Source organism: Amaranthus tricolor, chromosome 6 (genome assembly GCF_026212465.1).
Source record: "Amaranthus tricolor cultivar Red isolate AtriRed21 chromosome 6, ASM2621246v1, whole genome shotgun sequence".
Taxonomy (NCBI): domain Eukaryota; kingdom Viridiplantae; phylum Streptophyta; class Magnoliopsida; order Caryophyllales; family Amaranthaceae; genus Amaranthus; species Amaranthus tricolor.
The window spans coordinates 29530309-29558303 of NC_080052.1; the positions used below are offsets into that span (position 1 = coordinate 29530309).

The 27995-nt window shown below is 33.8% G+C and overlaps 3 protein-coding genes across 3 annotated transcripts; 1 reads left to right on the forward strand and 2 right to left on the reverse strand.

Annotated features, from left to right (window-relative positions):
- The first annotated feature begins 8781 nt into the window (after positions 1-8781).
- On the forward strand, positions 8782-13653 carry LOC130814440 (cold-responsive protein kinase 1-like). Its single transcript, XM_057680496.1, has 7 exons — positions 8782-9185; positions 9708-9785; positions 11100-11212; positions 11327-11537; positions 11627-11864; positions 12680-12830; positions 13246-13653. Exons 2-7 carry the CDS (start codon positions 9710-9712, stop codon positions 13561-13563), a joined length of 1107 nt encoding a protein of 368 aa, XP_057536479.1. The 5' UTR covers positions 8782-9185; positions 9708-9709; the 3' UTR covers positions 13564-13653.
- A 587-nt stretch (positions 13654-14240) lies between these two features.
- LOC130814441 (clathrin light chain 2-like) lies at positions 14241-19010 on the reverse strand. Its single transcript, XM_057680497.1, has 3 exons — positions 18421-19010; positions 15097-15250; positions 14241-15001 (listed from the first exon to the last, which is right to left on the reverse strand). Exons 1-3 carry the CDS (start codon positions 18804-18806, stop codon positions 14567-14569), a joined length of 975 nt encoding a protein of 324 aa, XP_057536480.1. The 5' UTR covers positions 18807-19010; the 3' UTR covers positions 14241-14566.
- Positions 19011-19578: 568 nt separating this feature from the next.
- LOC130814443 (RNA polymerase II C-terminal domain phosphatase-like 1) lies at positions 19579-27871 on the reverse strand. The gene is made up of 17 exons (XM_057680498.1): positions 26937-27871; positions 25902-26384; positions 25576-25786; positions 25256-25413; positions 25091-25161; positions 24847-24952; positions 24585-24668; positions 23754-24395; positions 23548-23611; positions 23312-23445; positions 23159-23212; positions 22374-22470; positions 21923-22152; positions 21577-21663; positions 21208-21273; positions 21025-21095; positions 19579-20409 (listed from the first exon to the last, which is right to left on the reverse strand). Exons 1-17 carry the CDS (start codon positions 27234-27236, stop codon positions 20355-20357), a joined length of 2913 nt encoding a protein of 970 aa, XP_057536481.1. The 5' UTR covers positions 27237-27871; the 3' UTR covers positions 19579-20354.
- Positions 27872-27995: the final 124 nt, after the last annotated feature.

The following is a 27995-nucleotide window of genomic DNA, read 5'->3' on the forward strand; positions in this document are numbered from 1 at the left end:
TGTGAACAAAAAACTTTTTTGTGATCAAAATTTCATTACCATGGGAATGACTTAGAACTTTTGATGAAATTCTACACTATAAATCATTCCTATTACCACCATTTACTACCAAACGGGCCGTAAGATTATTATGTTGAGCTTGATAGAAGGACTACAAATTAGGATCTCATATGTTGTGCGACAGCGGAAGCAAAGATCGAAAACAATAATAGAAAGCAATAAAGATTCAAACAAACAATAAAGAAAATCACACCGAGAAATTAACGTGGTTCACTATCAACGTGATAGCTACGTCCACCGGCACCGAGAATAAACTTTTCACTATAAACCGGGAGATTACAAGATGAACAAGAAGCCACAACAATGGCTCTCTAAGCTTTTTCTCTCTTAGTTTTCCTCACTTTGTGTTTCATGCATCGTACCCTAATTCTAATTACAAGAGGGGTTTATATAGTATGCCACTTAATAAAAATATATTAGGTTAACAATTACAAAGAAACCGGCCCAAAAACTAAGTAACTGTCAAAAGAACGTGCGAAAATTGAAAACCCACAAAAAACTGCACAAGTCGCGGCCCGCGACATACTTGCTTTCCAAAATAGTAGCTTTTCCTTCAGAAACTCACGACCCGCAACCAAACATACGCCCTACGACCTGGGTGTCTTCCAATCCAGTAACTACTCCGCGCCCCGCGTAGTACTCCGCACCCAGAGCACTTCGACCCATCTCTTAGCTCATCTTGAAACCCGATCTTAGACTCGGTTCAAGTCACAAAATCCCAACATCATATAGTCATTACAAGTGGAATATATGCACCATATATGAGGAGATCGAACATGTGTTGGAGTTACACTTTAGTCGAAAGTGATGTCATTTGAGGGGGGCATATGATCGATAGAGAATATAACATCATGAGGGTATAACCATCAACTAAAATTTTTTATTGAATAGATTTCTTCACATGGTATAAGAAACCTCAAATTTCTCATCAATGATCACCAATTGAAATATTTGGTTGATTTAGTTCATTCACATGGTATTAGAAGCCTCAAATTTCTCATCCATCAAAATCTCGTACTATTTTTTATTCCTTTATAATAGCAAACTTTATATTTTATCGCTATTTAATATGCTATTTCAAAATTAGTGCTTAATAAAATATTATAAAAAGTTTGATATTATAAAAATATGTAAGACGAATTAAATAAAAAATCACTTAACTATTCTTTTTTTTTTTACACATCAAGAATAATGATAAAATAAAATTAATTGATAAATAGTATTTGCTATTCAAATATAGTCATTAGAAAATTAAGAAACCACATACAAGCTAGTAGCTAGATAGTAATATATAGGAAACACAATAAACCGTTGGTATCCCATATTATACAATATACTTGTCATGGTCCCAATTTACACCCATCTAATCCCGTATTTCACATCAAAAAATTGAATAAAGTTGAGTTCATACGTATTTATATTAAAGTCTCATTTAAGACGATTTAACCGTAAAATAATTTTATATTATAACCTAACTACATTAATTAGCATATATACTTTCATACATAAAATATTTATTTTCACTTGTTTAATGTTTTTTTACGTAATTTACATTATTTTAAATGTTAACTTTAATACTTCAAATATTAAAATAACTATGTTAGTTATTTAAAGAGCGGCTTTAATTTGCCTAATTGGTCTAAGTGATACTTCCCAGAACCTAATTGAGTGCAAATAGGGGCGCATCAACGTAACTCATAATTGTGTAATAAATAATCGCAAGGAAAAGTGTCTTTATATAGAGGATAAAATTATGAATTTTAGTATAATTCATAAAATTAATTTCAAAAATAAGCATTTTCTACTCCAAATCTCTGAGGTTAATGAGAATTTGTAATAAGCTGATTAAAAATCAACAAAAATATTTTATTTGTAAATAAAAAAAGTAAAAAAAAAAATTAAAATTATTAATGAGAATTTGTTAACAACAAGCCAACAACAAAGATACTAAAAGCGAACAAATCTGCTTAATATATTTTTTATTATTACACCAAGAACGAAGATACTCAGTAGACAGTAGTGAGTACCCCAAGTCAATTTAATACATAACAGCCAAGTCAAGTAAACTTGGCCAAACAAAAAATGTAAGCAGCCTGCCATCAAATTTCCAGCTTAGGGTATCCTGTAAATCAACAAGCTTTGTTAAACCTTTTAAATTTGATTTAAGAAATCTAATAGGGCAGACCAAGTTTTGTATCGACTTAGTCCACACTATTTTAGTATGCACCAACCTCAATATAATAAATATTTTCCAATGATTATACTTGATTGTACTTATCAAATGGAAAAATATACTAATTTTTGTACCTTTTAAAAGCTAACGACATACTAAAGTAATGTAGACCAGTTCATATAAGACTTTCTCAAAAGCTATAGAATGACCAAAGTGAATGTCTCTTTGTAGAAAAATATGGTAATATGTACAGAAGAATCACCACTGGTTTCTAATTTTGGCTTTTTTAAGTATCTTGAAGGTGAAAGCGCAAGCCTCAAAGAGGTTTAACAAAGAAAAACAAATGAAAATTATAATGCAAAATGAACACAAGTGTTTATGAGGTATCTTGAATACCTCCCCCTCAAATATAGTTTATTATAATGAATTCAACAATTACAAATATAATAAACCTCCCTTATCTTGAGAACAATCTCTCAAGATCACAAATACTAAAGCAAAGTAAGAACACTCTCAAGTTTCTAACAATGCAATAGCCCTCTCAACAATATGTGTGTTTGTGGTGTATGTTACTATGAGTGATGAATCCTATTTATAGGCAAAATATTCATCACTCTTAGTATTCCCTCATAAATCACCATAAACTCACATTTAACAACTCAATTAACATCCTAATTAACTATGACAATAAACATTGCAATAAACAATAGAGTAATGCACCACATGATTGCATAGTCACTTCATATTCTGACCAAAACAGAATCCAAAGTAGTCTGTTGATCTTCCTGTTGCTTTGATCAAACAACTCTCATCAACCGTTCCAAACCTTAAACCATCCATATTCGACACATCTTTATCGACCCTCTCTAAAGTACAAGACAAAGCATGTTCGACAATATGTTTAAAGTGAACGTCATCACTAAGATTATTGGCACTTGCTTTAACAGAAGGTAATACTTTTTCAAGTCAACAACAATTTTTAACGGATCCATCTAGTTGTTGGTATTAAATCGTGGGAATGACAACGAAAGCATTCACATCTATTAGGTGATAATGAAAAATTGTAAAAAAAATAGTCTTAGTAGTACCCTTCATTGGTTATACTTATTTCTTTGACATGCAGTATAAGAGCACAATGATGGCCTCAAGGCATCCTATGCAGAGCCAGAAAGGTTCTAGAACACTGGAGAGTGACATTGGCAAAAAACAACCTTACTTAAATGACAAACAAGAAAGGCAAACAGAAGTCGCATATATGGACAGTTTTGGGAACTCACTCTGACTAGGGCATGAGATGCAGCACTTTGTGTGAGACTAGCCAACGTATTCCAGTTGCCAGTAGTTTCTACTTGCACAGCAAGATCTGCTAACGTGAGACAATAGCTTGCATAGCAACGCAGACATGTGATAAAAGGTGAAGCAAGATCCTAAACAGGATCAACATAAGCCTGAACATACTTAAAATTGATCAAATCTGGTGTTGTGATCAGACAATCAAGGGCCAAGAGTATTCAGCCAGATAAATTTGTTAACGGGCTTGTACACAACAACACCCGCATACTACATATAAGCCCAATGAGTTTCCATCATAAAACCAAATTTATCACAGGCTCTTTATAAGAATGTGTGCATTTAAGCACTCTCCCTTCAATGTGAACCTACCTAAGAATAACTTCGAATCAAATTTGATGTTGTAGTGGTAATCAGAAATTATAATGTCTTTAACTAGTCTTCATAGGGCCTCATATCTTTTCCTATTCCGATATGAGATCATGGAAAAAACAAAACTCACAAGCAAACACCAAAAGAAGAGATAGAGCAAACATGAGCTTGAAAAGGACGGACTAAAATCCAAAGTTACAATGCAAAACGTCAAAAGGTTGACAAGCAACATACAAACATACTAATAGAATAAAAAAAATGGAAGTTCAGACTTCAGAGCATAGAGCCATCTGATAATAGCAACTAAACTACCCTTCTCTAAGTTCATTGTTGACATGTCTACAAAGGGAAGACCAATAAATTTGTTATTGGGCTTGTACACAACAAGACCCACATAAGAGGAGAGTTGACTGCATATAAATTTGATGAGGTTCATCCTAAAACCAATTGTTATTAAAGGAGTAGCACATCAAGTATATATGTTAGCAAATCTCTCTTTTATTCTTTATTGTGATTCACGTGTGGGTTATTTTTCAACAAAGACTACACTATAATTTCCAAATATATATGATATACAAACATCAATACCTTTAATAATTTATAAGATGATCCATTTGTGTTATATATTTTCCCACATAAAATCGAGACAGGATAAGGTCCACTTTTGACAATATGCATTTCACTTCAAGAATAAGCTAACAGGATAACATTACATATGAATTCTTAGTATTTCTTAGCCCATATATATAACCAAACTTAAATCTCTAAATTTGGACGATGAGCAACTTCCATAAGCCATTCTCTAGTGATAACTTTAGTACTGTTCAAATGCAGCTAACCTAATTAAAGTCCTGAAAGTAACAAACTTTGTCAAAAACAACCAGACCCATCATCTTTCTGCAAGAAGATTAACTCTAAAGTTCACACATTTTGCATCTTCCTTTAATCTCATCAACTGAGCTCTAAAAGAACTAAAATAGGATTATCTTTATAAAAATTGAATTCATATTTGCTCAAGCAAATGCTAAAAATGATGAAATTGACTTAACTACATCTATCATTCTATTTTAAATCACCTAGTTGAGTTCCTGAAAGTAACAAACTTGTACAAAACTCACCATCATTTTTCCACAAGGGCATTAACTCTCAAGTTCACAACTTCTGCATCTTTCCTCAATCAGATCCACTAAGAACCAAACTAATCTTCAAAAGAGTCAAATTATAAATTGTTACAAAACATCCAATTCATATTTCCTTGAGTAAATGTTAAAAAAGATCTCAATCAACAATAACAAGTAACAAGCAAAAAATGCCACTGAGATCAGCAAGTTCAACGAAGCTAAACAGTAGATTATTAGAAGATATCCCATTCATATTTTTTCAAAGAACATACTAAAAATAATGCAAATAACCCCCCCACCCCCCCCCCCCCCCCCCCCCAAAAAAAAAGAAAAAAAAAAACCTAATAAATGTCAAGGAGATCACTAAGCTTGAAAAGAAGTAAGCTTATTAGTATTATTACTAAATGCCCAAGTCAAATTTCCTAGAATACATGCTAAAATTGAAGTAGATAACTATAGCACAAAAATAGTATCCCTATTGCCAAAATGCATCAAAAGAACAAAACTTTAGATTATTTCTAAATGCCCCTATTCACATTTCCTCATGTAAAACCTAAAAATGGAGCAAAAAGCATAAAGTTAAATCACAAAAAGTACCTAAATTGCAACAAAGATCAAAACACTCATTTATGAAGCAAATTGAAGTGAGGTTGATTCAATTCAATACAAAAATAGTAGCAGGAGTATCAGCAAATATTCCTCCACAGGGCCACAGGAAGCTCTTATTAAAAGAAAAAAAGAAAAAAAAAGGCAAAAAAAAGTGGGGATCAAAGAAAAGAAATCGGGCAATGCCGCAATGGTGGTTGAAACCTGAAAGTCACAATTGAGTGTGATAGCAATGACGGGCCAGAGATAGACAAATCAAAAGAGTGGGATGAGTGGAATTTTTTTTTATTTAAAAAAATGTGTGAATTTGAAGAAATCAATTATGTGAGATGAGTGATGAGAATTGGGTTTACTCGTATATGGGGGTGGAAAAAATGCATGTATGAAAGAGAGAAGATTCAAGGTTTTTTTTGTTTGGAATTGCATATTATTGGGCGTATTGGCCATTGGGACTGGGAGGGAGTTTTGTGGTTTTTGAGTGGATTGAGCGATTGACTTGTTGATTGTTGTCAATAGATGTGAATTGTGTGGAAAGATACCAAGATGAAATTAGGTTTTTTGTGTATTAGGACTTTTTGGTATGAAATGTTGATAGTTGGGAGTATATGTCAATGGAGTATTTATTCATTTTATCATGTCATTTTACATTTTGAAAACAACTTTCAACAATAATTTTAATAAAAAAATTTTGTCAATTATACTTGGGTATTTGCTCAATGGCAATTTTTTTGCCACAATTGTCATCGAAATTTAAAAGCTGACATTGTAGAGATATGATTGAATAGTGGTTGTTTAAAGATAAAACAGTTTGATGACTTTATCAACTAGTCATCAAACACAAAATTAAAAATTTATTACATAAAAATAAATAAAATAAAAAAGCCTAATTTTTATTTATAAGATGAAAATATAACATTTTTAGATGATTTTGATGTTATATTGTGATCGATAACTCCATATGTAAATGATTCATCGCCTAAGTTAATTATTGGTTTAAATGATGTGTATATATATGACTCATTTAACTATTCATTGCATTTTACGCATAGGTTAGTATTTTTGTATCTCTATTTATTTTTTTGGTGAAATGAGTATTTTTCATTGGAAAAGTACGAGTTTTAGAGGCATGAAAACACTAAGCAATGAATCGAATTGAAAAAGATAAGATTGAACTAAAAGGCCAAAGGTCCAAAAATTCGGAGGTAAATATAATACGTTTTCACTTTTTTCTTCATAACTTTTGACACATTCCTATAAATTAAAATACTACAAAAATAGTGTCATTGAAAAAAGAATTTTAAGAGCTTTTCAACTACATAGTATACACCCCTATGATTTACTTCAATATAACGTTATGACCATTTTATGACAACAATTTTCTTAAATCTGCAGGTCAAACCTAATAAGAGAATCGAATTTCAGTTATCATGTCCTAATTATGATTAATTCTATCTTTTCTCAACTAATTAATATATCTTGGGTTTTGACTTTTGATGTAGCTATATAAATCCTTATGTCACTTTTTTCTTTAAGCTTTTTTTTTTTAAGAGTCTATTCAGTGGCTTTTATTTACCGGTTCTTTTTTTGCTTCTTTAATTATGTTATCATAGCCTTATATTTATTCTAATGTCTAGAATAGTGCTTTTGATTTTATTTCTTAGTTTTATTTAATTTATTTTATGTTAACTTGTTAATTACATTACAATTTTAGTATATACTACTATATTTTAATTTTTATTAGTAATTTCCTCCATGCGTATTTTTAGTATTATTTTTAGGTTATTAATTACTAATTTCTTTTTTTCATCATTATTAGTCGACTCTATTGGAATTTAAGCTCTAACATTTTTTTGATTACTAGCGAATAGTTTCCTTTATATAGCAAAGGGTTTGAACCTAATAATTATGCGGATATTTCTATATAATATTGTTTATAGAATTATTAGTCTTTAACTAAATTTGTTCTTAATAATTTTATGTTTAAATCTTTGTTAACTTAATCAATTAATTAATAAGATGCCAACATAATATTAAGAGAAATTTAGTTTTAAGATAAATATATGTTAAATTTTTATTAATTCAATCAATTGTGGGCATTCCTATAATCCTAGTTGTTATATTTGTAGACAAATTATTAGTTTTTAGATATTTTTATCATCATATATTTATTTTATTCTTGGTATAATAAAAAATCTGTAAATTACATTAATCTAAATTTCTGTGTGTTCAACTCACTTACTACATGTACAATGTGGTCTTGTAAATAAAATATGTTGATACACCAATTTGAAGATAAACAATGCTATTGTTTTAAATGAAAAATCATCTTTTTATGTAGAGAAAAGATCAAAACATGAATAGGTCATTGGTCCTTTAAAGTCAAACATTGTAATTAAGAAAAGTTCAAACAATAGAAAAGTCCAATACAAAAAGTTTTTAAATGCGTACACAAACTAAACCACTCATCCATATGTAATTGTGTATACACACTTGGAACAATTTTATTTGAGCAATTTAGTTGAACATTTTTTATTTTACCACAAAGTCATCTTAAAAAAATTTGGTGTTTTACTCTTCTAAAAAGAAATAACAAATACACAACTCTATATAATATATTCATTAAGTTTACATTTTATTAAAAGTTTCAAAAATAATTAACTTTTTTCACAATATACTTTATTAATAACTTAAAAAATTTTCGAATACATATATTATTAATCTGTAAAAAAAAGCTCTTGGAGAATTATAGATTAACCTATTGATATAATGATTTTCTTTTTATCAGATTCAGGAAAAAATGAGTGATGTCAATTTATGTAAAACTCGCCTGTTGGGTTTTGATCCCTTGTTACATATGTGGAAGACAATACACTAATCAATTCAACTAGGATACATTTACATGTAATATTTGATTTTATTTTATATTTAAATAATGTCAACTGACAACAATGACATCATGCTAAATCTACTAGTGCATGATAGGACACCACCTATACGTGGATTAATTCGATCATTTCTCCTATCGATTTTCTAACTTAACACCGAATCGGAAAAATAGTTTAATGACTTATGAGTGACTATGGAGTTTGCTCATGCTTCTATCTCATATATCAATCCGAAATTTACCAACAAAAATGGACCAAGAATCACAATGAACTGTGATTCTGCTGGCCTGAACTGTAAATAGTGTAACAACTTTGAAAAAGAAAATGTATAAACGAGTGAAAATTTTCCCTCATTAAACCACACAAACATGATGACCCTTCGGCCAACCCCAACTTATTTCTTCTCTGATGACCAATATTCTCTCTCCTACGCCAGCTCAAGATAACGACATGTTTGTGAAGAAAGAAATAAATATCATCTGCCCTTTATATACAAACTCTTGTTAACTACCCATCTACTAGCTAATACTTCATTTGATTTCATTAAGTTGGTTATTTTATTCTTTTTTATTTAATTTGCATACACATTAGAAAGACAAAAAAACTTGCCAAATCTTGATTAAATTGTTTAAGTTCTTTTAATGGTACTGTCATCATCATCAATTTTATTAATTTGAGGTAATAAATTTTTTAATATTCATTTTTTTTCCATTACTGTTTGTTTAAAGGCTTGGAATTTTGCTTATGGTAAATGGGTTTTTTTTTTATAAAAAAATTATAGATCTGTTCAACATAGAATTGTTGATGTTTACTGTTTTTTGATATTAGGTTGTTCTTGAATTTTACTTCATTTTAAATATGGGCATGCAAATTTATATATTTTTTGAATTTTGTGTTTTGTTGGGTAGGAATACCTAGAAAAGTTATATTCTTGTTCTTTTGTATGATTTGGAGTGAAATTTCCTGTCTTTTTCCAAAATTTCAGAAGAAATAATTATTTTTGGTAATAATTGGCTAATAATTTCATGATGCTTTATGTTGCTAATCATGTGAACTACTCTTCAAAGACCAATTTGGATTCTTGAATCTCTAGATTTGGAGAATATTCTCTGTTAATATTTCTGGGTTTAAATCTTTGTTTTAGTTTCTGGTTGGTTCTTGTCTTTATTATCTTGTCTCATTTGTGCCTTCTTTTTACAGATATGAGCTGTGGCTGCTTTGGAAACCCATTTTCCCAGAAGAATTCTACTTCTTCCCTACATAGCAGAGAATTTGAGGGTAAAAAATCTGTTTTGTTTCCTTTCATCTTTTACTTATCGATGTCGTCTCATTGAAATTGCTGCATTTCATTAGAATACTCTTGAACTAGACCCGGAAATGTAGCAATTTCATCAGATCGAAAGGCTACAGTTGTACTCAGTATTGTACTATTGTCCCTATTTTTCCTGTGAAGATTGTTCGAGTTTATTTAGTATTTGTGTCTTTTGTTGTTGCACATTTAATAATGTCTCATGACTCGTGACTTTGGTGGTTGAAGGTACTTTGATGATGTATTTTTGGGGTGGGAGAAGGTATCTTGGTCTCAAATGCATTGACTTGTGACTTATAGCATTTGATAGAGGGATGTAATGGTCAATCTTGTGTCCCTATATAATTTTTTTCACCCCAAAAACCGTAAGTATTAAGGAACCAACTCAACTAAAATCTTAAGCTAATAGTTGAGGCCCCAGATATATTATATACTCTTAACACGCCCCCTCACTCTAGAGCCCATTGGGCTAGAAGTATGAATGTGTATATGCGCCGAATATTCCACTTTGAATGAGGGGTTGTTGAGATTCGAACTCGTGACCTCTTGTCACGTTGGCTTCTGATACCATGTCAAGGAATAACAATAAAAAATAGGGAAAAATTGACATTATTAATCCAACCTAGTCAATCCGCTGAAAGTAAATCCACCTTTCGATTTTTCTTAAATAATCTCACGTCTTGCATGTGTGTCATGAAAATATAGAATTATATTATAAGCCATTCTAATTTATAAGTAAAGATGTGCTTGAAAATGAGAAGAGGAGTATTATTACTTCCTCTATTCTAGAATAATAGGCCATATTGAGCTATGATGTGTTTTCGTTAGACAAGCTTTGTTGATAGCTAACATGTTATTAGTCATTGTGGTCAAAGTCGGGCTAGCAAAAGCCAAATGAGGTCTATTTTACGAGAGATTAGTATTTTTTGGAGCCATTATAGGAGTATTCTTGGGGCGTGGGTCACGATTAAGGTAGTATAGTAGTGAGGCTTCGTCATGTCAGGACTTAGGAGACTGGTTCATTTCCCATTTGCAACTAGCAAGTAGTTCTAGTTTTTTTCGTAGTCTATATGTTAGTGAATGTTACTTCGGAACTTGGAAATTTTCAAATTCGTGTGACGAGTTGTGATTGTGTGAATTAGCAATTTAGCTACGTAGTCGCATATTATAGCTTTCAATATAACTTTCACATTGATACTCTGGAGTCTACGGTTCCATTTTGTTTTTGCACAATTACATACCTTCTTCTTTTGCGATAAAATTTCTTCTATTCTTGTGAACAGGACAACTACTTGATAATATCAGACAATTCCACTACAATGAGTTAAGAATAGCAACGAACGATTTCAGTTTGAGCAATAAGATCGGGCGTGGTGGATTTGGAACAGTGTACAAGGTATTGTGATTTCCTTGTGCTTAGTTATCGGATGACGTCCAACTATTACAATTCTGGATATCTCCCAAGTGCCTGTTAGTTGTTACTTATATAAAGCAAGCTGCTTTTGGTTAGGGAATTCTGAAAAGCGGGCTGAATGTCGCTGTAAAAACACTTTCTGCTGAATCAAAGCAAGGTGTGCGTGAATTTTTGACCGAAATCAATACTATTGCGAATGTGAGGCACCCAAACCTAGTTGAGTTGATTGGATGCTGTATTGAAGGATCTAACCGCATCTTAGTATATGAATATGCCGTAAATAACAGTCTTGATCGTGCATTAACAGGTAAAGTCACAATTTCTAAGATGTCGAACACTCTTTAATAGTCGTAAATCTTAAGAGCCATGGGATTGTTAAAACTGTTGTTCTTTTAGGTTATACCAGTGACCGTAGTCGACTGAATTGGGATAAAAGATCGGCTATATGTTCGGGTACTGCAAAGGCTCTTGCTTTTCTTCATGAAGAACTTGTGCCACATATCGTGCACAGAGATATCAAAGCGAGTAACATACTTCTTGATAAAGACTTTCAACCAAAAATCGGAGATTTTGGGTTGGCTAAACTTTTTCCGGATGATATCACTCATATCAGTACTAGAATAGCTGGGACAACGTATGTATTCATTATTCTTGCCTTTCAAACAACCTTTTCGTCCAAAATCATGCATGCTTCCATTAGTTTATAAAGGGATATTTCTTGCTTATAATGTGACGATTGTATTCATATGCAACTTAACAAGCGTATTGCATCCAGTCCCCTCAGTTTGGTTTGTCTAATAGTCTCAGCCACACATATTTAAGGATACGACATGAATTTACAATATACACTGTACAATACTTGTCTTATTTTTGTTCTCTTACTTTCACTTCACCTAAGTTTGGGTGTTTTAAGGAATCCAACTTACTATTTTAGAAAGCTGTTGAATTGAAGTATAAACTTCTAGTAACTTTTCCAATTATAGAATTTGTTACACAAATACAACTAAAAGTATTGATTGATTTGCTAATTATTAAGTCAGTTGTTTTAGCCGGCTGCTACAGGTCCAAAATTTTGTGTGCTAGAAGCACATTGCTAAGAACTGAAGTAAATGATGATGGTAAACATGAATATCAGGAAGAATCTTATGTCTAGATCAGGGTCGCATGATTTCTTTGTTAATTCGCATGTCTCGATTCGAGATTCACTCAAAATGGACCAAAAATAACCCAAAACTGACCATAATTCGTTTTTTTTCGATTCGAGATTCGGAGAGAGATTAGCGAATCATGTGACACTGGTCTAGATTTTGTGTGTTATTGATCCATTTTTCTTGCCTGAACATTGGTTCTCTATGCCCCCTCACACATTTCCCCGTCCCCTCGAGACAAGTGAGAATAAGGAGAAAAACCTTGAATGGTACAGTTACTTATATTTGAATTCTGATGCAGGGGTTACTTGGCACCTGAATATGCTATGGGTGGTCATCTGACAATGAAGGCAGATGTTTACAGCTTTGGCGTACTTATGCTTGAAGTCATTAGTGGCCAAAGCAGTTCCAAGTCAAATTGGGGCAGAGAAAATAAACTTCTTCTCGAATGGGTATGTGAATTTTCATCACCCCTTGGTCTTCATCATTTGCTATTTTTCTATTATATGCCATTTTTTTTACGCTACATATGGCGTAACTTGTGGGTCCCTAGTCTCACCTAGATAGAACAACTTTTTCCACGTGAATGCTCTACTTAACGTTTCATTACTCCAATGACAATAAATGGCTCTTGCCTAGGCAGGCTTTGAAAGAAATTTTATCATAGATAAACCCAAATGGTCCAAAAACATAAATACAATGATCCAATTTTATTTTAAGAATAAATGGCTCTCGCTAGAATAGAACTTTAAAAACGATATGGTTGACTCCGTTGAACTCGAGCTATTTAAGAATCGGGAGGCTTTTTGGTTAGTTCATTTCACGAATTATCTACTTTACGTAAATGATCCAATTCTCTTATGATAGGCTTGGCAATTGTACGAGGAAGGGAGATTGTTAGAGTTAGTGGATACGGAAATGGGAGAATACCCCGAAGACAAGGCTTTAAGGTTCATAAAAGTAGCTTTCTTCTGCACCCAAGCAAGTGCTCACAGAAGACCGCTAATGAGTCAGGTCATCGAAATGATGTCTACAAAAGCACGATTGAACGAGAAGCAGTTATTAGCCCCAGGGTTTTTTCCTGATACTGGTGGTACCCAGAAAGAGAAGGCGTCTGTTGGTTCGAGCTCTCTTCATTTTAGCTCTGCTCCCTTCACCATCATCACTGAAGTTACTCCCAGATGAAGAATGCAGTTCGTAGAATTCTTTCATTGTTTCTTCAACGTATAGTCTCATTGGTTATGGTACGCCTTTGTAATTATATATATATATATATATATATATATATATATATATATATATATATATATATATATATATATATATATATATATATATATATATATATATATATATATATATTTTTTTTTTTTCTCTATAAATCCATAGGAAGAGAATTGATAGTTAATTTATTCTAGCTACTATCAATGCATTATTTTTTTAACTCTCCTCTGTATGGTGTAAAGAAAGGACTGATGCGTAATTAGGTTTTTTTTTTTTTTTGTATATTTTTAATATTCGAATGATGTATAATTATTTTTGTATCTTAAAGAGAAACTGAAAGATGCAGAAGTATTTCTGGATTGAAGGATAACTTGGAACATGCCAAGATGTATCATGCTTTTTGTAGGGTTTCTGTTGGAATTCTTACTCAAGAACACATTCTAACTCTTAAGTTCTACTCCTTCCATCCTTTCTTCTTAGCACCATTTGATCAAAAGTTGTGAATGTTGTAGATTGAAAGTTAAAGATCAAAGAGCTAATTTCTTCCGTTCCTTTGAAAGCTCTTACTTTGATTTGCGGGATGCAGCAATTTCAAGGGGTAGAGGAATTTAATGTAGTAATCACCAAATGAAAACGCGTTAAGATTTCACCATTTTACTGGCTACAATAAAATAAACAAATTGGTATTGTTACAGAAAAATGCATCCAAGGAGCAATATGCTTCAGTTTTTGTTGAAACAAACACGAAAAATCAATGAAAAAACTCCCTCTAAGAAAAAAGTAAAGAATTGAAATTATTCTACACTTAAAGACACAAGTCTCATTGACAATTATAAGCATGGAACAATGATACACCATTCTCTTCCTTCATGATGAATGAAGCGGTGAAACCCAAACAGTTTGAGAGCTGGATGCCGCTGCAAACAAAACGGATGAACATTCGGACAAATGTATTGACGAATAATCAAGCAGCTGCCACAGGCTCAGCTTCTGTGGTTGGCTGTTCAGCTGCTGGTGCTTCCTCCTCAGACTTCTGAGGATAGTTGGTAGTGGCTTCTTTGACGGGATCGGCAGGGTTTTTTGCTGCATCTTTTCCTGATTTGGCATCTTTCCCTCCCTTACTGTCTTTTCCGTCTTTGGCAGGCTCTGGTTTAGGTGGAATCATGTGAGATGGGGGTGTATGCTTCAGCTTAACCAGTATCTGTCGCATCCTTGACATGTCGGTGGGTTTCCCAGGCTTAGGACCTTGTACAACAGTGATTGATGGCTTCTTATCGTCTTCCTTCTTCCCTCTTCTCTTCTCAATAGTAGGAACTTCGTGAGGAATGAGTTCCGCTATAGCTTTCCAGTACTGTTTATCCGCCTCTTTATGGAATTTCTCTTGATTCACCAAGTATACCTGCTCAATGCCAAGTCCAATGAAGAATTCTAAAAGAAGAAAGGGTGCAAGTGGCTATAAAGAAGGTGTGTAACGGAGTATATAGAAAAAAATACCTTCTCTTTGTCTCTATTGTTGTTTCTGTTGGTCTCAGTGTTGAGTTTTCTCTTCTCAAAAAATGCACGTTTGTATTCCTCAGCTTCTTCAATGATTTGCATTCTCATTTCCTTTTCCTTCTTCTCCTTCTCCTCCAGCCTAATAGCATTTTCACTGCACCACAACCACCATCCAAATATAATCTCGAGGTTTTTCATTTGCAAAAACTAGAATCATCATACCAGGCACATAAAATATGGATTTTACTGTGAGTTTTGTAAGAAAGCACCATAGGGGACTATACAATCATGTTGGAAAAGAGGGAAAAGGCACGAAGATGGCCTTACATACCACATCATAGATTCGTCATAATAAGAGTATTAAAAATACAAAGCATCATGCACCACTTTTCATCTACAATAAATGGCACCAGTGCACCACTTCCACATAGTATTTGTCCAATGCTCCTATGCTAATATTGTCTATGAACAATTAACATCAAAGAGTTATCATAACTTCCCATCACCAATTTGAATATCAGCACAATGTCATTGCTCTCAACACAACAAAATCGAAAGGGGTTATGAGAATTTCCTATTACCAATCAAAATCACAATTAATAGAAAGGAAACCACTTTTCAGGGATACTCTTTATAAAATCCGATTAGACAAAAGAAACAATGAAATGTCAATAGTGACGGTCAAAAGCATCCTAAGTCTACTACTGTATTGACCTTCAACAAGGAGTTAACTTAAAAACCTTCAAACGCGAGTTAAAAATTACAAGAGCACGAACTCCAAAAAACATCTCATAATAATAATGTTATAATGGACAAAACTAGAAATATGAAGCTGCAAAACAAAATCCTCCTGATGTACAAAAAAGGTTGAGCTCCTCCACCTCCCTCCGAAATTCTTGTACCAACATTGTCAGACATCGAAACTTCCGAAAAATGGTGCACTCTTTCTCTCTTCCATACTCCCTATCCTCTTTATCTATTTCAAGTCAAATCTCTCTCGGGCATACTAATTAGCTAGCAAGTTATCATACACTTCCTCCCTCCTATCAATCTTCAAAGATGTAACAAAATCTTTTATAACTGATACCATCCTATCTAATATCAGAAAAAGCCATTATGTAACTGAAGGAGATGCCCTATAGCAGAATGAGGTTCTGTAGGGACAGGCAAATTGGGTGTGATCTGTTGGGAGTTGCATTAACGTATGACTAACGGTCATTTAAGGGCTGGATTGAGGGGATTGCACATTGGGAGGTCAGAAAAATCTTGCCAACAAATCAAAGAAAATGAACAAACCGTCAAATTAAAAGGTGTTATCTACTTTTTTTGGAAAAACATATCACATAGCAGTTTATAACTTATTGTGCATTTATGTGTGATGGAACCTTCTGACACTACACTATCCTGTTCAGTTCCTACTTTGAGTACTTTATGCATAATCATTAAACAGCTAACCCTAAATTCAATTAAGGTACCCTTATAAAAGAATAGACTTTCAATTAATCTCATCTTTTATATTTTCTGGTGAACAAGATTTGTAAAATTTATTTGGTGGAAGTACGGACATTAATCAAATAATTCTTGTGAAATATGAAGAAAGTTTAAATCATTTGACATTAATTTTCGACTAATATTAATTCCCCTGTTTTCAATTCAAGATCCTTTTAGTAACATGTTGCAAGTGACTCCAACCCATTGGTCATTGGTCAACAGAACAATCCATAAAAGTTGGTATTTCATTACCATCTTTCCTCTTCTCTGATTTTGTTACAATTTATCTCTTATGGAGAAAACCATGCACAAGGTTAGGCTATGTTCTTTTGAAAGTAAGATCCTTTTCCTTTAATAATTTTCAAATTTTCAAATAGTGTATATCCAGGATTCATGAGTTCCACTCATAGTATAAAAATGTGGTAATGGTCCCTATTGCAGTAATGAAACGCTAATGCGGTAATGAGAGTCATACGGTTATCATAGCGCCTAAATCTTGGTCAAAACTATAAGATATCCCTTGATACAGTTTTTTTACACACCTTTACAACGCAGGAAAGATCAGTTCGTTTATTTTGAAAACCTTTACAATGCGAACGATACGATGCGATGCGGCCTTATTTTTACTCTATAGATTTCCTCTAGAGAAGGAACGATATTCCTTCTTGGATAAATAATGCCATGTCTTTCTATTACATGCCTTACTTTTTTCCTTTATTCAGCCATCATTTCCCTTAGTCCTTTTCCACTCCAATATTTAAAAACAAAATATTGATAAAAGATACCTTCTAAAGAACCTGAATTTCTCATAACGTTATGCTTCCAATCATTTATTCTATCCCTTAGCAAGGATAAAAATTCTTGTCAAGGAATCAATTACAAATCCATACACAGAAATCCATGTATCACTTTGACAAAAACATCGTATCAAAAGATGCATCATGCATCAACAACTTTTCCAATGTAGGTACAACAAACATATCCGACAATTAAGCTCACGGTGAATCTAACAAAACTTCCTACACCTAAGATTTATTACCTTATTGACAAAAAAGGAACTGAACAACTACCATGTACAAATCCTGCCGTTGCAGTCTCTGCAAAGGCAGAGATATACACAATCTTATACCTAACTGATCAAGATATGTTCACAAAATATCCAACTTAATAACATTTAAAATCACAAGTTGTTACGTCAAATTCAATTGTATCTCTGCGTCTAAAAAAACAAGTAACATTCTATTATTCTAGGTAAATTCAGAGTTGATATCAGCTAGTGATTTGCTCAAATTAATATCTAACACACATGATAGTGAAAATCAAAATCTTGTTTCATTGCGGATTTTCTTTGTAAAATCAGAGTTGATATTAGCTAATGATTTGCTCAAATCAATATCTAACACACATGATTAGTGAAAATCAAAATCTTGTTTCATTGCGGATTTTCTTTGTTGGGGAGAATCTAGGCATGGTCCGGTCACTTGATTAAAAACCAATTCTATAACATTGCCACCATTCATGTGTTTTGATATGGATCTATAAATCAATAACTGATATTAATCCAAAGTTTCTCATCATCAAAATGCTAAAGCTGTAATCACATGACTTTAGTGGTATACTGTTTTGTGTATATGTTATAAGTTATTGATTAGGGAAGATCCACAGCTCTAATAGTTCTAGTCATCATAAAGAATTAAATCAAACAAACAAATAAACACAATACACCAATTACCACAAACAAAATTCAAAACAGACGCACAAAATCAGAATCTAGATCTAACAATAATCAAACCAAATTCTTCAAGATCCAACTAAAGATAAAACTTTACATACCGCCGCCACTCACTAAGAGCAAAACCTTCCTCGTGCATCTGATCAGGAGGAGGAAGGACAGGACCATCAGATGCAAAAACTCCACCATCATCATCACCACCGTCATAACCATTTCCATTCCCATTCACAACCGGAATCGTATCACTAAACGGAGTTTCCAAAAAGCTAGGGTTTCCACCGAAATGCATTGGCGAATTATCAACTACTTCAGATTCAACAATCACCTCCTCAACAGCAGAGAAATCTTCAGTAGTGCTAAAAGAAGAAGGATCGAAACGTTGTGAAGGAAGACGAGGATCGTAACCTGTGTAACCATCGTCAAATGGTCGATCAGAAGTTTGTAGATCATCGCCTTCATTGCTGAAATTGTCGAATGAAGAAGACATTTCTGAAGAATTTTTTCTTAAGACTAATAATTGACTTTGAAGTTTTTCTTCGTTTTTCTCACCTTGATTTAGATTATGGAGCTTGCAAGATTTCAAAATGATGGATTTTCTCTCTATGTGTTCAGAGTATTAGGGAGTTCTTAATGGTACTTCGAAGCTGGTGAGCCTTATACGACTGCTTTTGGACCTGTAGCCTTGGAAATACTTTTAAGACTGTTATTTTAAAATTGTCCTCTATATAATTTATTAGTCTTTCTTCTTCTCAATTTGAAAGCTGTTCATTTGGATCATCAAGTTAATTCGTATGAATTTGAAATCGGTTTTTATACTCATATTATTTTTATATAATTGTAAATTATTTTTTAAGTCGGATCAAATCAGGTTAGTTTACAAGGTCGGATAAATTTTGAGTCATCGTATCTGTTTTGAACCCCTCTAGCATAAAGTAATCTATTTTTAGTCATTTTGCACCATACTTTTTGGAAATGTTTTCATTTTTTAAATTTTATTTACAAACTTATTATTTCTCTCAATTATAACTTTTTATTTTTATCGTCTACTTTATTATTTGTCTTATAAAAATATTAAATGCTTTTAAAAATAACTAAAAAAATATTTTTTACGAAATGAATAAATTTGACTTTCACCTAACGCTGCCTCCCTGCTCTTTTTGGCCTACCTGATAATATGGTACCATAGATTTTGAAGATATTTGACAAAAAAATTTTTTTATTAAATTGCATAACAGAATCCAATAACACTTAGGAATGATCATTCTATAGAGTATAGATTCACCACTACAAAATAGAATAACTTTTAGAAAAAGACTAGTGCTCTACATTACTTTTGAAGAACTTCAAATTTTTTACTTTTGAAAATGATCTATAATAATTTTTGTAATAATTTTGATAAAAAAAACAGCTTTACAAACAATTCATTATCTTTATTCTTCAAGCCTGTGACAATAAGAGTATGCATAACATCTGTTATCTTTTTGTGCCGGTTCCTTCGATTAGTGATGAAATGAAAATTAAAAATAGATCTAAACAATCATAGATTAATCATCAATTATGCTAATGCTCAAAGGAAAAGGGGCAGTGTTGTATATAATTCTGCTGATTCTTGCAAATCATGCAGAAAATAATACATGAACTATACTAGCTATAATGTTTTTATATTTACAAAGCATATTATGGCACTGGGCCACTGGCCCATCAGTGTGTTAATGATCGATGCTGCTGGCTTCCTTAAAGATTCGGCCAGGCAGATACAGATGTGTGACAATATAAAGATTCGCCTAGCCGAATCTTTATATTGTCACAGACTCACATATCTGTATCCTCCGGTCCTGCAAAGCTGATGGGGAAGATTGGAGCCTCAGAAGAATGAACGAGGAACCAAAATCATGGCATGTGCACCCAGCATTTTAGGGTGTGGCCCTGATGTATACCAGCCACACCATACGAGCACAAAAATTACGCGAGGTTTGTTATCAATTTCAAGGCACATGTGATGCATTCATTGAATAGCTTGAAAATGGCATATGGTCTACACCCTGCAAATACTCTGCTTCAAGCGTTTATTGGGCATTCCTTCTACCGAACTGTAATTTACATGAAAACACTGTAAGGGAACTCTAATACTTCTATAATAGAATGATATCACAGCGCAATTCTAGAGGTGTTCAACAGTGCGGGTCACATTTTAACGGGTCAATAACGGGTCGGGTCATTAACAAGCCTAAGTGTAAAGGATCTGGTCGGGCTGGATAATTATAGGAATTGGTTGAAATTTTTTTTTACCATTTTTTATATTTTAATATATTTATTATGTAGATAGGTGGGTCGACCCAGCAGACCATAAAGTACGATAAAAAAACTATTTTATCAACTTTTAAAAAACGCATCAAAGTGGGTCAGATTTAAACAGACTTTGGCCCGCCCCGTTTAACATTTGAGATGACCTGCCCCGACCCGGCCCGTTGAACACCTCTACGCAACTCACAGCTCATGAGGCAACCTGTAGAACCCTTCTCAGAGTCAGAGCCAAGCCTGGAATTTCTATGATAAAAAAAGAAGCGTACAAGAACTCAACTTTAACCGCCTTGCTTCAATTCAATATCTTTTTCTCAACTCTTCCAATGATACCAGAAACTACTCAAAATAAAGGACTGGCCAAAACTAAACTAAGTTAGACAGCAGCGTTTAAGGGTACTAACCGCGAAGATCTTGGACGTTTAGTAAAATGACCCAGCATGGATTTAAGACTTGCAAGAGCCGGCTCAGCAGCCTGACAAAAACAAATAAATGCTTTAGCAGATTTTTAGATAATGATCAATGAAAACGATACAATTCTCCAAATTATGGAAATTGAAAATGAGCGAAAGAGAAAATGTTCCTACCTGCAGGTTTGCCTCGTCCGATGACGATCCAATGCCCATCCCAACAACTTGCCCATTTACTTCCACCTACGTAACAGTTTAAATAAAAACATGTAAACGTTCAGCTAATCAGATCTATTACATGGTCACATTATTGAGATCATATTTAACTGGGGCCAAATACAAGCAGAGCTCAGTCCTAGAAGCCCTCGGAGACACACAATCTCCATCTCCCTTCACCCAATCTAAGTTGGGCCATTAGGGAAAATCCAATCACATATTTTATCTCATCTTTAAAAATAAATAAAAAGCGTATATACTTGCATTGTTCCCTGATGGGCGGAGAAAATCAATCAAAATTTACTAGTTTCCAAACGTTAGTATCATTACCTCGGCATGTATTTGATCTAAAACAACTGGATTAGTTGAAGTCGGAGACTGATCTTTAGAATTAACAGTGAGGTCTTCTCTTGTGCACTGAAAATAAAATAAAAATAGTGAATAACTTGATCATAAAGATAAGAGGCAACAACAACCATGCCAGAGCCTTAATCACAAAAGATTAGGGTCGGCTACATGAACCAATATATCAATTCCAATGATTGTCCACATATATTCTTATTCTCTATTCATTCTAATTTCTTACCATCTATATTTGTAAGTCTAGACTCTAGATCTTTCAATAAAGATAAGAGGATAAGGCGTAATTAGAGGGAAAAAAATAACTGATACCCACCAATTCTTTCAGAACGGAAGTTGAACCCACGGAGTTCTTAGAACCATCTACATGAGAATCATCTAGCCTGGTGGGCTCAGATGAAGGCGCTACCGTCTCTTTTATTCTTGAAGGGCAATCAACATGAGAATTCGTGTCGCTTACAAATCTTACATCACTTGCACTCTGACCCCTACTAGTATCACTTTGTGGTGCGTTAGTATCAGAATTTGAGTAAACCAAATATCTTTCTGCAAATAACAAATCTCAAATTTCAGAATAATCAATAGATCACACTAAAAAAGATGAACCAGTACTTCTACGTCATCATCATCATGATACCCGGTATATCCCGTTCATAGAAACTATTATTAGGGGTCTGGGTAGGGTTGGATATCAAAAGAAATAAAGAAGTTGCGGCCAATAAGACCGACTCCCAAGTTCATCATAGATACCTTTCAGGCAATCTTACCGGCCAAATTAATCATAGCAGCCTCTGCTGCACGCTGCTGGGCTTCCCTTCTGCGTAGACCAGTTCCTTCACCAATTTTTTCTCCTGAAAAATAAGCCTACAAAGAAATTGTGTGAACAGTTGAAAGATGATATTTTAGAAGGAAAATGAACAATCAGTCCCAGTCAGAGGGAAAAAAAATAGTTTCAATGACCTTATCAGCCCCGAGAAGATCTAACCAAGCTTAAGTAATGCCCATAAGATAAGATAACAAAAACTGAAAGTCACTCAGATAGATGAACACAGAATACTTTAGACTGTGATTTTTGGGATCTTTCTAATGCAACAATGACAGAGAAAAATCTAACTCGAAAACGGAGAATTTTGATGTTCACATGTAAGATTACCAATGTCAGCTTTTATGTCAAGTCGTAACAGCAAAGCTATGGTATATGCAGGTTTTAGGCAGCTAAGGCAATATATACTTTAAGATGAAAGATCTATGGACGATGGAAATTTTTTCCCGGAAACCAGATTCAGTGTTACCTGATTCGCAAGTTAATTCGGTTTTAGATTTGTGACTCGCTCAAAATGACCCCAAATAGCCCAAAACGGACCAAAATTCATTTTTTTTAATTCGTGATTCGCAAGGTGATTAGTGAATCATGTGACAGTGACCAGGACATTTGAACAAGTGCTTATAAAAAAGCATCAGAAAGATGTAAACAACTTTAAATCATCATGGAAAACAAGCACTACAAGAGAAGACCAAAATGATCATTTATGCCGTAAGATTGATAGACAACCTCCATAGAGAACTTCAACTCCTGGGAAGCAACCAATCCTGACTTAAACTCAACCTACAGAAGAAAAAAAAGACAAACAAAAATGCATATTTAAATCACTGGGCTAAAAGAAACATGAGAAATACATTCTTCTAAGAAAAAATCTTTGATTACCTTTGTTTTGCACTTCATTGCAATGTCATGTAAAGCACCTAAAAAAATCCGAGATAATGAACTGCTTCGTTCAGACTCAACTTCAAAACCCTTGTTTCTCGAAGCAAATCGGCTCAAAGTACTTCCATTGTTACCTTGAAATATTTCCAAATCATCACAAAGCAAAAACCAACCAAAAATTTTAATACAATTTCCTTACAATCAAATACAAAATTTTAGCTTAAGTTCCTTGTTACCTTGAAATGACTGATAGTTACACAGTGAATAGTTTGACCGCAATTTATCATCTCTGCGAGAAGCCTAGAGATGAAGAAAAAGAGTGCAATCAAATATTTGAATTATCAATGTATATGCAAAAAATTATAGTACTTGATATAAAAATAGTGTATGTACTTGGTTACTAAGCAAGAAATACGGATGTAAGGAATCAAATAAAACATACCTCTCTGGGAAGTCTTTGTTTTTCAATAGAAGTACGATCAGACCAGTCTGAACTGTCCACTTTCCGAGGATTAGAGACAGGTAGACGCTGCTTCTCAATAAGTACATCAGGAGGTATAGGAAACTCTGTAGTTCCTAGTCGACTCAGACGACCTGTGCTCGTGTGCTCCTCATTTGAAAACCAGTTTCCACGTGATTGCACCCAAGAAACAGGACCTAGAACAGAACCATGGAATGAAGCTGGGCCGGGACTGGGGCCTGCAACGGGTGCTTGAACTGTGGGTCTTACTGAAAATGGAGGCTTACTCGGTATGTTTTCTCTCGTATCTTTCCCATGCTGCAAAATGAGAAGCCGCCTCCGTGTATCAGGATCAAGCTCAGATTCAGGTATTTCACCTTCTTTGCACACGGGGGAATTCTGCAGACCTATGTCCAGAGGACCGATGTTACCCAATGATCTACCTAAAGGCCCTTCTTGTGAGAACAGATTAGAACGGAGAGGAGTAATTGACGCTTGATGTGTAGGCTGTGGTGTTATCATGGGAGTAGTAACAGCGAACGGAAGAGATGATGTCAATCTAGTATCAAAATTGACGGTATTTGAAGAAGTTACAGAAGGAAATGACGCTGATATTGCTGCTTCCTGACAAAAAGGAAAGCCAAACAGTTCATCACCATATGAGCAACTATAGCAAGAAAATATAAGGCAAAGAAGCCAATTACGACTATATCATTGAGGCTCAAAACAGTGATGCGCAAGGTCCAATATTTTCCCAATCAGAATTTCACCCAGAGAAAGGTACAATGGAAGCTCCAATGGCAGCAAATTTACCTTAAGCCTTCTTTTAAGCTCCACATCCGCCATCCCATTGAAACAAGTTAATTCTTCATTTCCATTAAAACCAAAGCCCTTATTCTGCACAGTGCAGACCACGATAGTAAAAACATAGCCAAGAAAACAAGCGTCTACACAACAATCATTGTCGCTAAGGCACCAAAACAAATCAACCAAATAACTAAAATGACTCGGTCTTTCACAAAGGCTAGAATGCTAAACAAATAAATAGGAAAGAAAATAAAGGAAACACTAATACCTCTGCTACCAAATAATTGCTCACATCAGGTGGCAAAGTGATATCTTTAGGATCATCTTCGAACAAAACCTCAGAAGTCCGTTGCAACAGACTCTCATCAAAATCTCTGAAAAAACCCATGTTAGATTTAAGCGAGAGAAAAATGATAACATGAAACTATGCAGATCAAAACTTTATTAAGACTAATCCATGCTCCAAATTCGAGAAAGCATAGAAAAGATAAAAAATTTTCCGAATTACTTACTTGAAAAAACCACCACGGACATTGCATGCTATATTTCTAGCCACAGACAGAACTTGGATGGTATTGTTCGCCTAAAAAATAGAGATTCATCTAGTCAGAATGACAGGTAAGTATCACAAAAGAAATTCAGCTATTAATGACTCTATTAACTGCTTTGGCGCATACCTCAGCTTGGGGAGCATAATAAGGAGCAAATGAGGGAACCACATGGACACGAGGCTGATCTTTCTCATCCCACACCTCTAGACGATCATCAATGACCAAAGCCATTTTGGGATGACAAATTCCTCCATGGAAAACATTAAACAATGACTTCTTTGATCCTATCAAACATCAAATCATGAAAATTAACACCACAATACAAGAAAAGAAAAAGAATAACTAAAATGACAAGTTTGCATCCTCTTGTCCGCGAACACCAAAGAGTAAATGTGGCCATGAAACATTATAAGAGCTATTTCACAAAGTATGCTACTAGCTCTTACCAGACTTGACACTGACAATACGATCCAGTAGTTCGCTACTACTTATCAAATTTGAGTCTGGATCAAGAATCCTCCACATTTCTAGAGCGTATTCTCGTTCAGCCATCGTACAAACATAAACCTCAAAGCGTTTCCGGCCTCTGGCACTTAAATAGTTGCGCAATTCATTCCATGCAGGTCTTAGCCTTACAAGAACACTTGTATCGGGATTCTGAATGCATACAGCAGTTAAGCATATGAATTCATTGACATAAAAATACCAGCAAGTGCCGATTACAAGGTGATATCGGCCAATTCCATATATACTATCTGAACTGAGGAAATACCTTAGGATTTATTCGAGTAAGAACAATGTTTTTATTCTGTAACCGAATAAGGGGGCGGACAACTGTTTGGAGGTTGTCAGAAAGAGCTGGAACTACTTCTGCTTGAATGTTATGAATTTTCCCATTGTCTAGTACTTGATCAGACTCAGCATACTGCTTCAATAAAGCTTTATCTTCCTGAAAGCGTTTCATTTCTGCCGCCATACCAGCTATCCTTTCATGGTCAGTTTCCACACTTATTTTCCTAAGCAAGGCTCCGATTTTATCCTCAAAAGACCGGAGTGTGTTTGCAACAATCAGGGTCTCATCAAGGTCAAATACAATGCCCAGACACCTGAGGTTTAACAACCCAAGACAAGACTCATATAATCCTGGCATTACACAAAAACCCCAGAAGCAAGGGGTTACAGTTACACCATTTGTTCTTCTCGAACGCATTGCCACCAAGTGTATCTCCTGCTCACTATGAAGAACTACGGCAGTCTGCGAAAATCAACTAAGATTCATCATCACAACTAAAACAATCAAAATGCATGAGGGTAGGGCGCCTAATCCAAGACTGAACAACACTCTAATCCAAGTCACTAAACCATAAGTTAGCTCAATTTTTCATTTATACATCAAGTTCATGTATTTATATTTGATTCATAAGTTAAATTAAATTAAACAAATTGGTATTTCTTCCCAACAATGTTAATTGGTTCAAGCCCACCCACATTCCAATTTTACTTTCTTTTCTCTCAATTACATAAAATTTGATGCCTACAAGAACAATTCATTACCACAATAACACACGTAATTCCCTGTAGCGAGTTAGTTAGAAAGGTCTGATATAAACGCAACTTTACTACTCAAAATTCAACAACTTACCCGATAACAATTAAAAACAATATTCAGTTTACGTAACTGCTTCAATTAAGTACTATGTTATTTTTAATGATGTCAATGTATTAATGTCTAAAATGATCTAATATTAAAAAATCATATCATGTCCCATCTTAATTGTTTTTATTGATGTGGAATTAAGGGTTTTACCTTGTTATCATTGAGACAATTGGCGTGCAAAGCAAAAAGCTGAGATTTTTGCTCTTGTTGAAAATCATGCATCTTGTTGTTTGAAGACTCCATCAATTTGAAGTAAGGTGCACCAATTCCATTACTGGTGATTGTATGTAGTACAGATAGTGGAGAACATCTCTTACTTTCGTTTGTATAATGACTTATCTTTATCCCCTTCTTCAATATTATTTCTATATTGTTCTTATTCTTATTCTCAAAATATACATCTACTTCTCCCAGAAAATTTTCACCTTCATATACTACTGTTTTCATCATTGTTCCCTAATTTTCTTGGAGAATTCACAAGAAACTGTTTAGATTTCTTTTAAACAAAAAGTACCTAAAACTAATTTTTTTTTTTTGTAACAAAAACTAAGAAAATCGTTCAGAAAATATAGATCAGTTAAGGTTTAGATTTCAAATCACAAATTCAAACAGGTGACAAGTAATTAGGGTATGTAATAACACTCACTCCAGATTTTAAGCAAATCTGCAGTGGAAAGCAATGTTTAGATTCATTACGTACTTGTTCGTCAACGACTACCAAAAAAGATCAAATTTACATAGATTTAGTCCGTCATATGTAAACATAGATTTTACAGGTGATTTTTGTTTTTGATTGAAATTTCGATTCCAATCTCAATTCCAATTCCAATTCCAATTCCAACTCCGAAGTTGATAGTTCCTCTATGTAAAATTGATGAATGACGATGATGGAATTTTCAACCAGAAAGAGAAAATAAACGCAGTTAGAGATATCGAAAGAGAAACCCTAATAAATGTTAATGTTGATCGAACAACGGAATAGGCGTTATAAGAGGACAAATTTGTGGGAAACTCCGAAAATAGTGCGGTAGTCGGAAGACTGGTAGTAATTGGACTTGATACGAATACTCTATTCCTTATAGGAGTATTTACGTGTGCTCAGTAGGTGTGTTTTGCAAACCGTTTTTGTCGACATTTTTGGATCACTTTATATTTTGACTTTTTATTTATAGGTTAATCAAACACTTATAAAATCCACTTTTTAATTAG